Source organism: Camelina sativa, chromosome 3, assembly GCF_030686135.1.
Source record: "Camelina sativa cultivar CO46 ecotype springtype chromosome 3, ASM3068613v1".
Taxonomy (NCBI): Eukaryota; Viridiplantae; Streptophyta; class Magnoliopsida; order Brassicales; family Brassicaceae; genus Camelina; species Camelina sativa.
The window spans coordinates 11,279,591-11,295,908 of NC_141882.1; the positions used below are offsets into that span (position 1 = coordinate 11,279,591).

General features: G+C 36.7%; 1 protein-coding gene and 2 pseudogenes across 2 annotated transcripts; 2 read left to right on the top strand and 1 right to left on the bottom strand.

Annotated features, from left to right (window-relative positions):
* The first annotated feature begins 1,335 nt into the window (after positions 1 to 1,335).
* Positions 1,336 to 4,298, top strand: LOC147946787 (uncharacterized; annotated as a pseudogene).
* A 4,455-nt stretch (positions 4,299 to 8,753) lies between these two features.
* On the bottom strand, positions 8,754 to 11,312 carry LOC147946788 (very-long-chain 3-oxoacyl-CoA reductase-like protein At1g24470). Of its 2 annotated transcripts, XM_087502991.1 has the most exons (4): positions 10,870 to 11,312; positions 10,181 to 10,438; positions 9,268 to 9,337; positions 8,754 to 9,142 (listed from the first exon to the last, which is right to left on the bottom strand). In XM_087502991.1, the coding sequence occupies exons 1-4, from the start codon at positions 11,277 to 11,279 to the stop codon at positions 8,903 to 8,905; spliced, it is 978 nt and encodes a 325-aa protein (XP_087359117.1). In that variant the 5' UTR covers positions 11,280 to 11,312; the 3' UTR covers positions 8,754 to 8,902. The 2 variants fall into 2 exon arrangements, 1 of the variants encoding a protein (XP_087359117.1); XR_015591577.1 differs by lacking the exons at positions 9,268 to 9,337; positions 10,870 to 11,312 and having other exon boundaries at positions 9,004 to 9,142; positions 10,181 to 10,310.
* A 2,014-nt stretch (positions 11,313 to 13,326) lies between these two features.
* On the top strand, positions 13,327 to 14,969 carry LOC147946789 (uncharacterized; annotated as a pseudogene).
* Positions 14,970 to 16,318: the final 1,349 nt, after the last annotated feature.

The window sequence follows — 16,318 nt, forward strand, 5'->3', positions numbered from 1 at the left end:
GTACCTGTGATGGCCTCCGTGAAGTCGCAGAGGGAGGAGATGATGGTTTATCAGACTGTAGAGTTTCCATCTTGAACAATTGGGGATTTTACACCTTTATCACGATTCACTTTGCCTCGATTTTTAAAATGAGAAACCGAACAGGCTATCGCAGGTTAGTTCAATAATAAAATTAGGGATTGTATAATTATAGATGTATATTGTATAGATAAATGTATATATGTATAGATAGGTTAGATTGGTTCGGATATCCGAACCTTATGAGAACTACACCCGATCGGGTATTATACACCATCCGTACCCGAACCGAACTGTCTACTTCGGGTCGGGTTCGGGTTTCGGATTCGGTTAAAATGTCCAGGCCTACTACAATAATACAATTCATAGAGAATATAATCCATGTGTTTTTTGATTTTTTTGGAATGATTGTGACTTTTTTGGGATTTGATTGATTGTTTGTTGATGTTGTTGGTATTGCTATGTATATATTGGGACATATGTTGTGGGAAGTGGTTATGTGATTTTGCAAATCTTCCCCATTTAATTGTCTTTATTACTCCCTTCGATTTTTTAGTTATCGTTGTAGATTTAAATTTTTGTCTCATATTACTTGTCGTTTTATATTTACGATGCAAATTTATGAATCAAATATAAGCTCTATAAGTTTTTCTGTTTTATCAACTAAAATGGTAATATGTGTGAAATTATCTAGAACAATTAATAATATAAAGCATAAGGAAATTTTGTTATTCATTGTCTATGTGTGCTTATTCTTTTAGCTGTTGGACTTATGATTTGTTACATATTTGTATATATTTATTGGTCATTATTGTGTAATTAGTTTAGTCTTCTTAAGCAGCACATCTTGAAACGTCTCTTTTATCATTTTTTAACCTAAACAATTTTCCATATAAGCTAAGCAAGTTACATAGTTTGTGATAGACAAGAGATTTATGAGTGATAGCTTAAGGGATTACATAATATTCTGTTTCTATATGTGTATGATATTACTTGCACAACATTCATCCACACTTGTATATCTACGTAACATAATATAATGAGAGGGGGCATTGAGTCTTCCTTTGTAACATGGTATCAGAGCCCTAAAAAAAACAAAAAACAAAAAAGTCGCCGCCTCCTTCTTCTTCTTCTTCCTCTTGTTCCCCTTCTCTCTTCACAAACTCTGTTTTTACTCTCTCTCTTCACAAACACTGGTTTTACTCTCCCTCTTCTTCTCTCCGTTTTACTCATTTTTCGATGGCTCAACCGGCTCACAAAGCTTTCACCGTGACTCATATTAAGTCACACATCCCCATTGTACTCGATATGCAAAAAATGAATTATGATGCTTGGCTTGAGCTTTTCGAAACTCATTGCTACAGCTTCGGTGTTTATGGTCATATCGATGGTACATCCACTCCAGCCAGCGACGACGACACTCCTTGGAAGGAACGCAAAGGCATCGTCAAAATGTAGATCTACGGCAGCATCTCCCCTACTCTTCTCGACACCATCCTTAAAACCCGTAGCTGCGCTCGTCAGATCTGGACATCCATCAAGAATCTCTTCCTCGACAACAAGGAGGCACGCGCAATTCAACTTGACAATGAACTTCGCTCCCTTACCATCGGCGACCTCTCCGTCCATGACTACTGTCAAAAGCTAAAGACACTCTCCGATATCTTAGCTAACGTTGATTAACCTGTCACGGAACGAGTCGTTGTAATGCACATGCTCAATGGCCTCACCGAGAAATATGACAATATCAACAACATCATCCAACATCGCCAACCGTTTCCATCATTTGCTACTAATCGCTCCATGCTGGTTGAGGAGGAGCGTTGTCTGTCCAAACAGATCAAAACCGGCACATCTACCACCATCGGGTCTTCATGTCATAGTGCGTTGTATACTTCTCTCGGTGGAAACCACAACAACAACATCAACAACAGCGATCCCCGTCAGAACAACCCCCATGGTGGTAACTACAACGGTGGTAGAGGACGTGACCGCGGACGTGGTTACAATGGCAGAGGACGTGGTCGCCAACAATGGAACTGGGGCAACAATAGGCATCCGCACCACAGTGGCCACAACAGAACTGGCCCCAACAACCTCCCATGGCGTATATGACCACTTCCAATCCCGCTGTCGGCGTTCTCGGATCTTCTCCGTACACACCACCACCATCTGTCCAGCCAACGCAAATTTCGCCAAGTCTTGCTGCGGCGTTTGGAAATATGACGATGCAAGATCCAATGGACGGCAATTGGTACATGGACACCGGTGCTACGTCTCATCTCACGTCACAGCCAGGTACCCTACATTCTCTTTTTAATTCGAGCTCCTCCCCATCGGTTGTCGTCGGTAATAGATCCTCTATTCCCACCACTTCTTTTGGTCATTTATCATTTTTTTCTAAAAACCGACCATTGCATCTTAGAAATGTGCTTGTTTGTCCCTCTATTATCAAAAACCTTGTCTCGGTTCGCCAATTCACTAAACATAACCTTGTTTCTGTGGAATTTGACCCGTTTGGTTTTTGTATTAAGGACCTTCGTTCTCGGATCCCACTTCTCCGATGTAATAGCACCTGTCCTCTATACTCCATCACTTCACCACCATCGGCTACTCCATCTTCTATCCCTCCACAAGCCATGCTCTCAATCCCAACACTTTGTTGTGGCATCGTCGTCTCGGACACTTGGGAAACACAACTCTTAACTCTCTTATTTCTTCTCGTTTAATAAATTGTTCTAAAACTGACATGCCTCTTTGTCATGCTAGTCAGTTGGGGAAACACACTCGATTACCATTTGATTCTGTTATTTCTCATATTTATGAACCTTTTGAAATTGTTCATTCTGATGTCTGGACCTCACCAGTTCCCAGCATCACAGGAATAAAATACTATGTTATTTATCTCGATCATTTTACTTATTTTCTTTGGGTTTTTCCTTTGCGCAAAAAGTCCGACGTTTCCGCAGCCGCCTCCCTCTCCGGTACCGGTACCCTTGCCGGCTCCGGCTCCACAAGTGGTTCCTCCACCTGCGCCATCTCACCCTATGATGACACGCAATAAACAAGGTATCCCTGAACCTAGACAACCACTATCTCTTCATATTACCACCCTCTCTCCTCTTCCTTCCTCTAATCTTAAAGCCTTAGAGGATCCAAACTGGAATCCAGCCATGCATGAGGAGTATAGCGCTCAAATTAAAAAGAGGACGTGGGATCTTGTACCACGGCCCGAGAACACTAACATTGTGCGTTCAATGTGGCTTTTTACCCATAAATTTGGTGCAGATGACAATCTTTCTAGGTACAAAGCACGCTTGTTGGCAAATGGAAAATCACAGGAAGTGGGTATCGATTGTGACGAGACCTTCAGTCCCGTCGTCAATCCAGCCACCATCCGCCTTGTTCTTGAACTGTCTCTCTCTCGCAAATGGCCGATCCACCAACTGGAGGTGAAAAATGCCTTCCTCAACGACACCCTCGATGAAACGGTGTACATGCATCAACCACCGGGCTTCCGTGATCCAGAAAAACCTGACCACGTCTGCTTACTCTGGCGTTCCCTCTACGACCTCAAACAGGCTCCAAGAGCGTGGAATCACCGCTTAGCTCAGTATGCACGTCGTATTGGTTTTGTCCAGAGAAAATTTGACTCGTCTCTTTTCGTTTACCATCACAACACTGGCACAACATATCTTCTTCTCTATGTTGATGATATTGGTCTCACCGCTTCGTCAACGCCACTACTCAACCAGATCATTTCTTCCCTCAGCAAAGAATTTGAGATGACCAACCTCAGGGAGCTTCACTACTTTCTCGGTATCGCCATCAAAAGGAACACCTCTGGCTTATTTATCAATCAACGCAACTACGCGACGGATATTCTTCATCGCGCTAACATGACACACTGCAACCCTTGCATAACTCCGGCCGATACTCGCACCAAACTCGAAGCCGCCGTTAGTCCCTCTGTCGCAAACCCAACGCTCTATCGGAGCCTCGCCGGCGCCGTACAATATTTAACCTTCACTCGCCCGGACATCTCTTTTGCCGTCCAACAAATCTGCTTATTTATGCATGATCCACGTGAGATTCATTTTAAAACACTTAAATGTATTTTTCGGTATGTTAAAGGGACACTTGACTTTGGACTCCAGCTATATCTGACCACATCCACTGGTTTAGTTGCTTACAATGACGCTGATTGGGCGGGCTATCCTACGACCCGACGCTCCACTTCAGGCTACTGCATCTTCCACGGTAACAACCTCATTTCATAGTCTGCCAAGCGCCAGCACACTGTCTCCCGTTCTTGTGCTGAAGCGGAGTATAAAGGCGTTGCCAATATCGTCGCCTTCCTTTGTAACAGTTTGTTTTTAAATAGCCAAAGTGTTCATCAATATTATGGGGTAATTCATGCTTGATCAATTTGGAAATATTGACTCACACACATATTAATTTGTCATGTTTGGGTTTTTTTCTTGGTTACCAATTTTAATGTAGTTGTATTCTTTTAGATGTCGTAGAGTCTAGTGTATGTATTTTTTGAAATGTTTTACTTGGTTCTTAACCTAATTAATTCTCCCTTTTTTTTTCTTTTTTTTTTTTTTTACAAAAGCCCTAATTTTCTCTTTTTAAAGAAGCAGAGACGAAAAAAATTATTACTAGTTCACCGCTACGACGGCAAGTCTGATGAGAGACCAACTTCTCAACATTCACAAAATGATATCAGAAATTACACCCGACGATGTGTACATGGAGATATATAGATTATTACAAAATTGATTAGATACTAATTTATTTATTTTTCAAAAAGAATGAATAGCGCCCTTTCTTACTAAGTCTTCTCTCGCATATGTATAAATTGTTCTGACTGAATGTGTAATCTCATATGTAACCAAAACGATTGCTTTAGTATGTTATCGACCTTTAGCTTAGAGACATAGTGACTTCCAAATATTTGAGTCATTTACCTTTTTGATTTAATTATTTTCTTATTTTTTGTCCCTTACTCTTCCATCCTTTATTTACTTAAATATCTAAAGATTTTGTTTTCAAAATAATAATACATAATTTGACTAAAAAAATAACTTGTGTTGTTATTTTCCATTCCTCGTGGTTTTCCTGCAAAGAAATTGTTCAGAGCTATTTTTGCCGCATACGCACACCGTCATATCACGGAAAAATGCAAACATTACGTTGTAAGCTAGACAATATATGAAGAATATAAAGCGTGAGAAAACATCTTTATTTTTGATTCTTATCCTAATTAACACAATATATATCAACACAGCGTTTATAATTTTTTTTTTTCTTGTCAAACATTGGACTACAACTGGCCGGTCCATTAGCCAAATCCCTACATTTATAGAGAGCATAACTCGATCCCGGGTGTGATGGTGCCTTGTGTATTATGGACTTACAATTAGCCACTGCACTAAGAGTACCTCCATCAAAGGATTTATGAGTATGGAAATAAGAGTATCTGAAGAGTTGCTAAAATATTACATGTGATTAAATTTTTTTTTTGTATGATTTAGTTTAGAATCGTTTATCTAAGATGTTTTTGGTAGGTTTAGAAATTTGGGTGTGTCAGTTTCTGATTGGGTGGGAGAAAAATAAACTTTTCTTTTCTTTTTTTGTTAAGTTTATTTTTTTTTATTCGTCTCTCTCGTCTCTATACTTTAATCGACAGAGAAAACAACAAGACGATAGAATCAAACCAATCAGTCGGAAAAATGGATTTTACCGGCGGCATCACATCACCGTAAGAGACACCATCGATGATCTCGGTTCATCAATCCGATCTCGATTTTGGTGATCCATACATATATCGATTCGGTGATCTAATCCTCTCACACAGCTACCACCAAAACAAAAACTCTCTCTTATCTCCTCCATTGATTCTACTGGTACAATACTTTCTTACTACAAAGTTTGGTTTTTGTTTCTTAATCCTCTCAATTTTGTTGCGATCTCTCTCTCTAATTTTATAGTCTTTGAAGTTTCAAATATTGGTTGGTTATCTTTTTACATTTTTTTTGACTCCTCCATCAAATTTTTGCAGCTTATTCAAACTGAGAGAAGCAAGAAATGGAGAAACGAGTGAGAGAAGACAGAAGTGTACAACAATTTGCCTGGATTCGTCAGACACCCATCAAACCGATTTCTCCGATCTGCTCAAATATTGTGGAGGAGCCAGCTATTATTAACCAGGTTGAATGAAGGTAAGAGATTTTTGGTCCTATAGTTGAGAAATTTTAGAGAATCATATTGGGTATTTTGCTTATGGGAGTGATGCATACATGAGATTTGTTGCGAAGAAGGACATGAGTGGTCTTGATCACTTGTGTTTTGGGGATTTGCTGGCCTTAGCCAACATGACATCACTCTGTTTCTCCAGTCAGATCACAAAACCTACAAGTAAGAGAGGGCTTTTGATTCTGGTTGAATTAGAAATGAAATTGCTTAGTCAAATATGAAAGATGGACTGAGAGATAGCTACTTGTCTCTGATTATTTAGTTTTCAGCTTCTGATTATGTAGTTTTCAGCTTCTGATTATGTATTTTATTCTTAATATTTGCTTCTAGTGTGCTATAAGCTTTTATTTGTTCTGTATCTATCTATGTGTGTGGTTATTTGTTCATTTTGTTAAAATGGTGACAATGCAGGACTTGAAGTCGCAGCTCCAGAAGGTGGTTCCAGTTACGCAATGCCAAACAGTTGCAGATGAGTTATCTTACTCAACTCTTGACTGTTTATTTATTCATTGATATCGTTGATGGTTTTGGTTGCTGGTCTGAGCCTATTTGGTAACAAATCAGTTTGATTGACACAATTATTGTTCATTGATGTCTCTTTCTCTTTCTTAGTCTTTCGGATATTTGCATCATGAATTTGCATCATTAAATTGACAAGTTCAGTTTGGTAAATGTCACACTTAAACACTCAATGCTTTGTAACATGTCATTGTTTGCTTGTATTGTCACACTTAAACACACATTTTTGGTTGTTGTCACAATAATACACTTATTGTCTAGTGTTAGGTTATACTCAAATCTCACCAATATGATGGGAAATGTGATGACCATTCGAAATGAAGTTCGTAATAACAAAATACATGATCAGTTGAAAGCGGATTTGGTTGAGCATATATGGGAAAAATTTGGCACAAATCAAAATTAAAATTAGTCATTTTGTAATCTACTTTTAATATGCTTTTATGCCATGTTTGTTTAAACTTTTATTGAATGCAATATTTTTAAGTTTTTAAAAGTATAAATATCTTATAAAATTAAACAAAATACCATAATAATTTACAATTACAAAGAAAAATATTTTTAAGAACCTCAAATTTAACAACCTTCAATGGACCTGTGAAATGTTAAAGTTTCTTAAAAAGTTCTTAATTTCACTTTTTTCAAAATTAAGAATAAAAATTGTTTTAAGATACTTTCATTACATCCTTTGATGGAGGTACTCTAAGGTCACTTCACAAGAAGTTTATAAATCTTATCTTTATATTGTGTATCACTGTAAGTAAGTTGTAGAAATTATGATATGATCCTATTTAATATTTAATTGAGAGAATTTACGTAGACTTGGTGACGTTGTTGGATACTTCTTTATAACTGTATGTCCCAACTCGTCCATGTTCAAAACCTTCAAACCTGCTTATGACGTTACTCTACATAACTCGACATACAATATAAATGAACTTTTTCTAAGATTTGTTTTTGGCTTTTATTAATATTCTTTACATACCTCAAACGCAGGGGGAATTGACATCTTCTTAATTTGAACGAACACTTAGAACCAGGTGGAGAGAGTCTTATCCTTGGGATGACAACCTTGTTTCCAACTGCCGTACCAGTTAAGATCTTTGCTTCAATGACTGTAGCACCCAGACATGTGACAATTAATCTGGTTCCATTACAAATTCCTTTTTTTTTCTTCATGTTTCATGAGAGCATAACTGGAGAGTCTATTTTTAGTTTCAAACAATGACCTGGCAGACCTGACAATTTGAGTGAGTTAAAAAATTATGCAGCATATGAGGAAGGAAGAGCTTCAGTTTATGTTCCAACAGGCTATATTAGATAATATTTTTCTAAATAAAATATTTTCATAGAAGGAAATGTTTTGTGTATAGCATTGTCGATTTTTAGGGTTGTGGAATAAAATTAATTCTTATTTAATTTTTAATAGAATTAGGAACACACACAATTTACCATAACGTTGGAGAAAAAACAATAATTATGCCAACCACAATTGTTTTCCCCTTTATTGCATTGTGATGATTGGTGATGCATTTTAATTGTTTGACTTTTTGGATAGAAGACTATATATGGTTTTAAATTACAATGAAATGAACATGTATAAATGTGGACAACGTGTATAAATATGACCCATTTGTGGAAGTTGGTTTTTGCATATTTGTGAAAGTTGGTTGTTGCAAGAATGCGGATTAACCATATATATATAGGGATTAATTTTTTTTCATGGACAAATGTCAAGTGTCCAGTCGTTGGAAGCAAGTTTTAAAAAGGAAACTCTTAATAAGATATATATGATCTGACGCTCCGAAACAATTTCATATGGGAAGGGAATTTAACGCTACAGAATAGAAAACATAAATGAGATCCAACTCGTAATATACTCTTAACACCATTTAATTTTGACAAGTGACAACCATGCTTTAACAACAACAAAAAAAGTGACAATCATGCATAACTCCACACGAATGTATGGTTTCAATTTTATTAAAGGTATTTTAAACACATAATTTTCACACAACACAATTATTACTTTTTCGCAATAATTAATTAATTATTCAGCTCGGTAGCACACGGACCACTAGTACCTAGTGGGAACACGAGCAAATTAAGATAAACTTCTTCGACGAAGTCCGAAAGAGAGACGCCAAGCATTAATGAAGTAATCTGGCACAAACCCGAGAAGAAACCACTGAAGGGAATGAGCCCAAAACGGCGAGCAACGGGATCCAATTCCGATCTGCCCCACCGCCGCTTTTGCGTAGACTTCCGGCGACGGTATAAAGAAGCTTGGTTTATTTATAGCTGTTACTTCCGACACCATCCTGGTTGCAACATATAACGGCACCTGCCCATTTGGTTGACACACGTACGTATTATAACGTTATTTTCTTTTACGCATTACTTGGGGAGTCCAAAAATATGATATACTACATATATTGGATAGTCTTTGGAGAAATAAAGAAAAGGTACTTGGCACTGGACATCAATACCAAACTTTTTATATTCCACATGTAGGGATCTTGTTAGTGCATCAATATAACTGCATACACGTACGTTCATGCGTTTAGAGATTTATTTATGTGATAATATTCTTGTAGATAATATAATGATAGAGTCTACTTAGATTAATACTTTAGGCAAATGGAAACTTCTGAATGATCAATGCAAATGTTTAGATAGTACTACTATCCTTTATTGTGCAATGAAAAGAAAAAATACTACAAAATAAAAATGTTAGTGATACCAAAAAATAAAATAAAAATGTTAGTAGTCATTTTTACAAACAACAACACTAAAGACTGAGGTTCTCTCGTGTGATTATATATATACCTCATTAATTACGTAGTTTTATAAAATAAGAAACTCACGTGTCTTCATTGGAAAATTAGGCAATTTTTCGGATAGTCAAACTCCACACAAGTGCTAATAAGCTTTTTCCGTATTTACTATACAACAACTACCAAGAAAAAGAAAGATCGGAAGGAAGAATATTGATCTAAAAATATGCAACTCACCATTATGCACTTTTGTAGGGGACCCTTATTAAATTGAGAAATCAAAGTAGAAAGAATTACACTTAGGTAAATATATATAGCTGAAGTTCAAAACCAAAATGTTTATAGTCGTTTTATTAGTTATTCCTTGTCAAACTAGATGTTCATTAAGATTCTATTTTTATAAGATATACAAAGAAGTAAAAGTTTTTTTTTTAATCTTGGTAAGATATAATTTTGTGTTTAAAATTAAATGACTTAGTAACATAATATGTGATATTATTTACTAATGTCCCTATTAACATTTTTCTTATGATCTCAAAAAATAGTCATGGTCCTGTTGGTTAGTATAGTATATGTATTAAAGTGTGCAGTTGGTTAGTCTTTACGCTTTGGTGGCGGCGTAGATAGCGCAGAGAGGATAAGAAGGGACCACAACTGCGGCGCCGGAGCTAATATTGACGATGGCTCCTCGGCGACGTTGAAGCATTGGTCGGATGAGAGATCGTGTGAGCCATGTGGTTGCTTCAAGATTAACCCTTATGATTTTGGTCCATGTGAGTTGGTCAATCTCGTGGAAGAACATAGCTCGCGGGTAAGTTATCCCAACTTCTACGCCTTTGATCTCTTCCTCGATTACTTCAATCCTCCTCCTGCACATTCATTTACAAAAAGAAAAACACTTTTAAGAAATTAGTTGTTTCTTTTTTATTTTCAGTGTAATAAAATCCCTTTAAAAGAAAAAAAAAACTTTCATTGTAAGAAAACTTCTCTTATTGATGAGAAATAGTTTAAAGAAATAATTAAAAAAGTTCATTTGAAAAAAACGGCATGTATTAGTTTTTTGGCAATGCAATCCAGTGTTATTTTGCATTTTACTAACACAAATTATAAGTGTAGTGTTATGTGAATTTTTCATATTTATTAATGGTATATTTACCCTGTTTTTTGTAACAAGAAATATTTATTCATAATTACTGTCATCATGTACTAGTATAAAATTATAAATACTTTTACACTGTACACACACAATAAACCTAAATACATATAGACCAAAACTAAGAATTGCATTAACTACAAGGGATTACCAGATGAGAAGTCAAATGGAATGATCTTGATCTTGATGTGGGGAAACTCTTGTCGGAGATCATCAGAGACAGATTCAAGCTTCGAAGGGTTTCTACTGACTAGGATGAGGTTAAGGCCGTGTTTGGCCAGCTCGTGAGCAAAGGCGCGTCCGATCCCTTCGGTGGCTCCAGTAATCATAGCCCACGAACCGTAACTCTTGAGCCGCTTCGGGTTTGTGAGGAGATATCTTGTGATGAACCATTTCAGGAGAGGAAAGAGTAGTCTAATGAGGGAGAGAAAGCCTATGAAGCATACGACATGGAGGTGCCATGGCTGACTCTCATAGATGCATGCTCTCTGCATGTTCTTCTTTCTCTTTCTTTCCTTTTTTCCTTTATTTGTTTGCTTATTATTTGTCATGTTATTTTGGCTTGAAGCTAACTCTTTATGTAGGCAAATTAGAGTTGAGAGAGATATAGAGAAGGAGAGAGAGATTTTTTTACTATTTTTCTTTGTTAAATCTTAATTACTTTACACGTAATGAGTGAATCTAAAATAACTTCTAGCTTACAAGGAATGGCCAAATCAATATGAAACACATAAACTAAGGAAGAATATTTTTTTTTCTAGGGAGATTGGTAGGTTGGGTGAGATCTCATCCGTGACACTAAATCATCTACGCTATAGGGTATAGCCTATATATACCATTATGAATTAATTTTGATGTTTTGTAATCTTTTGTATTATTACATTGTTTGGTATTGTTAGATCAATCCTAGTGTCTCATAGTTGAATCTTAACTTCTACTAGGTTTTGAACCCACGCTACGCTTGGATTTATTTGATATATTTTGATGAAAATTATATATGATTGATAACGTTAATAAAATATTGTCTTATAAAAAAAAAATTAATATTAAGGAAAAACCGGATCATTTTTGAAACTTTTTAAAGTTTTAATTTGATCAAATAAAAAACCGGATCAAACCGAATAAAACTTTTAAACTTGGACGCTTGATAAATCAAGCTTTCCTGCTCATTCGTTGTTGGAAGCATATTAATCTTATTTATACTGGTTCTGAACCATTGTCTAAAAATTTTCTAGCCGATGTGGATATTGTACATAGTTCTTTTATTTCCATAAATTTAAAATTTTTCATTTTTCTAGAAATTGTGGAAATTTTAAAAATGTTAATGAATGACATGCCAAATCGTGATAGGTTGTTTAAAATAATTTTTAATAAATAAAATTCTGTAAATTTTTAAAAAATGTTAATTAGTGAGGTGTCTAATCACTATTGATAGTTTTAAAGCTTAGGTGGACGCCTTAAGGAGCTTATAGCTCATACATTTTATTAGTATAGATTTCATTCTTTTTTGCTTCTGTTTTACTTACCTTTTCCTTGTTGTTTGTTTAATTTTGTTAACCAGTTTATTTTGGTTTAAATAATTATTGTGTGTTTATTACAGCTGTCATAAAAGTAATTTATATTAATTTAAATTAATCAAGGGAAAATTCCCAAAAAAATCCCCAATTTATTTTTATTTGGACGTTTAATACCCAATACTTTTTGGTTGGAACAAAAATACATGATATATTAAACTGATGTCAAATAAAACCTTCTCTTTTAAAGATTGGTCGAATCAAACATACGACTTAACAGACGTTAACATGTGTGACGGAATAACTAAACACACATTGTTCCAGATATATAGACGATCCATTCACAAAACTGTATTGGCGTAATAACGTAGTCTAGTGGTATCTGAAGGTTGGTTTTTCTGAAACCAATAGAATCTGGCTTCGACACCCACCTCCTCCGAATCCCATATTGATTTTTTTTGTTTTTTAAAACTTCAGTGACGACCGATATAGAGTTACAGAATAGTGCTTCCATCGACGAACGGCAATGTTGATTAATCGGAGATTGATTTTAGATTCTTAGATCTGGAGATTGATATTGACTTATATTGTATAGTTAATTATATGGTGTATTAACATAGTAGAGTCTCCTTTAGTTCTTACTATCTTTATACACTTGTATAGAGTATAAATACTCCTTGTATGATACATTGGTTCATTAATGAGAAAATATCCTTTCATCAAAGTTAATATGGTATCAGAGCAAAATTATTTTTCTCATTTCTTCTTCCGTGTAACAAACTTTTTCAAACGCCATTGATGGCGATCTTGAGCTTCTCTATCTTCGATTTGAGCTTTTTTCTCTTTGATTAAGCTTGATCTTGTCTTCTTCTTTGTTTTCGAAGCTCCGATTCTGTTATTTTCCGATGAGCGCTTCAAATCTCCAGATTCTTAATTCCTTTGTTGCGAATCTTGTTGCGATCGTCTTGGTTCGGTGTTCTTCGATTGTTACTCGCATCGTATTGGGTTTAATTGCTTTTCTTTTGCTTGATTGAGCTTGGATTGTTGCCATTTATCGCACAGTCTAATTCCTCAGATCTGAATCATGCCTCCGATTTCAAATTCTCCGCCGACGGATCAATATGAGAATCCTTTCTTCTTGCATAGCTCCGATCATGCGGGGATGAGTATAGTATCTGATCGTCTCACGTCTGGAGCAGACTTTTATTCTTGGCGAAGGTCAGTTCGAGTAGCTCTTAATGTTAGGAATAAACTTGGATTCATTGATGGAACTCTCAAGAAACCTGCTGATGGTCATCGCGATTTTGGTACTTGGTCACGTTGTAATGACATTGTATCTACTTGGATTATCAATTCAGTCGATAAAAAGATGGGTGCTAGTTTGTTGTTCATCCCTACTGCTGAAGGCATCTGGAAAAATCTCATGTCTCGCTTTAAACAAGATGATGCACCGCGTGTTTTTGAGATAGAACAAAAACTTAATTCTATTCAGCAGGGTTCCATGGATGTTACGTCGTATGACACTCTTTTGGTGACTTTATGGGAAGAGTACAAGAATTATGTGGAACTACCGGTTTGCACTTGTGGTAAATGCGAATGTAATGCAGCAGCTTTGTGGGAGAAACTACATGAACGTAGTCGAGTCACTAAGTTCTTGATGGGTCTCAATGAGTCTTATGCATCCACACGAAGACATATTCTAATGATGAAACCTATTCCAAGCATAGAATAGGCCTTTAATATGGTAACTTCGGATGAGCGGCAGAGGTCTATCACACCAAAGTCGGATGGCATGATCTTTCAGACTTCTGGTCCTGCTCAGGAAAAGGTTGTTTATCCAAGCCCTTTTGACAATGCTGCTTATGCTGCTATTCAGAATAACTATCGTCCTCGAGGTTCTCGACCTTTGTGTACCCATTGTGGTCAAACTGGACATGTGGTACAGAAATGCTTCAAGCTTCATGGTTATCCCCCGGGTTAAATACAAGGCTTCAAGAGCACTTTTTCAAACTACCAAGGAGCAAATCAACAGCGAGCACCTACACCGGGGAACCAATTTCGAGGTCATTCACCTAACCCTCGACCTCCGGTACACACAGTTGCAAATGTTGTGACAGAGACTTCTTCTCATTCGCAATCTGCTCCTACTTCTCCCTCCAATCTTGATGTGAGTACCCTGACTGGTGAACAGATACAAACCCTTATTCAACAGTTGAATGCTCAGGTTAAACCTTCGGATGGTCCATTTCCATCTTCTCAAGTCTCGTCCATTACAGAACATGGTGTTATGGCTATTCAATCTTCATCTGGTAAATCTTTCGTGTTCCCAACTCATTTTCCTTCCTCCTCTTTACATTTTGAGAACGACCGCCTTACTTTTCAACATCAATTTCTATCATCTCTATCCAAACACATTCCTCATGGTAGTTGGATAATGGACACTGGAGCAACTAGTCATGTTTCCTCTGACTTGACCTTTTTTAGTGAAATAGTTATTGTCTCAGGTGTCACAGTCTCGTTACCAAATGAGGCTAAGGTGGATATAACACATTGTGGCTCTGTTCAATTGACGAAAACACTCATTTTGCATAATGTTTTACATGTCTCATGTTTCAAGTTTAATCTCATTTCTGTTAGTAGTCTGTTACAGCATAATCGAGGCTCTGCTCATTTCTTTCCTGATTCTTGTTATCTTCAGGAGTCTATTCAGGGCTTGATGATTGGTAAAGGCTACTTGTTACATAATCTTTACGTTCTGCATCTTGATTCGTCTCCTGCAATCATCTCTGAGTCTTCGTCATCTGCATCTTCTCCTCATTTCACTGGATCCTTGGAAGTCGATGGACATCTTTGGCACCAACGCCTTGGACATCCATCTCCTGACAAGTTAAAGCTACTTACTGGTATCTTACATGTATCTAGTCTTAAACATGAAACTCCTTGTTCTATTTGTCCTCTAGCTAAGCAGAAACGGTTACCGTTTGTGTCTAATTATCTTTTAGCTTCCTCTCCTTTTGAACTAGTTCATCTAGATATATGGGGACCCTTTTCTGTTGAGTCCATAGAAGGATATAGATATTTCCTTACAATAGTTGATGATTGTACTAGAGCTACTTGGGTTTATCTTCTCAAAAATAAAAATGATGTTCTTACTGTTTTTCCAACCTTTGTGTCTTATGTTTTTACTCAGTATAATACGAAAATTAAGAAAATAAGAACAGATAATGCCCCAGAACTTGCTTTTCATGATTTTGTTAGGACACATGGAATAGTTCACCAATTTTCTTGTGCTTATACCCCTCAACAGAATTCTTTTGTCGAGAGGAAACACCAGCACCTCCTTAATGTTGCTAGAGCTCTCTTTTTTAAATCGAATGTTCCTCTAGCTTACTGGACAGATTGTCTTCTTACTGTTGTGTTTCTTATAAATAGGACTCCCTCTCCATTGTTAATGAATTGTACGCCTTATGAATTACTTAATAAAAAGAAACCGGATTACACCTTTTTACGTTCGTTTGGCTGTCTTTGTTTTGTTTCTACTCTTCTCAAGGATCGTCACAAATTTAGTGCCCGAGCTGATAGTTGTGTTTTCTTAGGATACTCTTTTGGCTATAAAGGTTACAAGGTCCTCCATCTAGACACCAATCGAATTTCCATTTCCCGCAATGTCATTTTCCATGAACATGTTTTCCCTTTCTTTGATAGTTCACATGATTCTCGTTCTTCTGATTTGTTTGATACTTCTGTCTTACCATTAAACATTCCTCATAGTATAGACTATTTTCATACTCCATCATCTCATACATCTAGTTCCTCGCATGCATCATCTCTTGCTACATCTCGAGCATCCACAAGTCAAAATCCTACTGGTTCATCTTCTGATGATGAGACTGTGATCCCCGAGACGACCACTGTTTCACCACTAAATGTCAGGCCACGGCGATCATCTAAAGCACCAGGTTATCTTTCTGACTATCACTGTTCTCTAGCTCAAATTTCTTCACATTCATCTTCTTTAGCTCCGCTTTCCACTAAAAAACTAACCACTCCTTATCCTTTATCATCCTATCTCACCT

Coding starts and splice junctions, on each gene's coding strand:
- LOC147946788 (XM_087502991.1), bottom strand. CDS start 11,279: ATGACAAATAATAAGCAAACAAATAAAGGAAAAAAGGAAAGAAAGAGA. Junction 9,338..10,180: donor ATCTACGCCGCCACCAAAGC/GTAAAGACTAAC, acceptor ACGTGTATGCAG/TTATATTGATGCACTAACAA. Junction 9,143..9,267: donor GTATTGATGTCCAGTGCCAA/GTACCTTTTCTT, acceptor CCAAATGGGCAG/GTGCCGTTATATGTTGCAAC.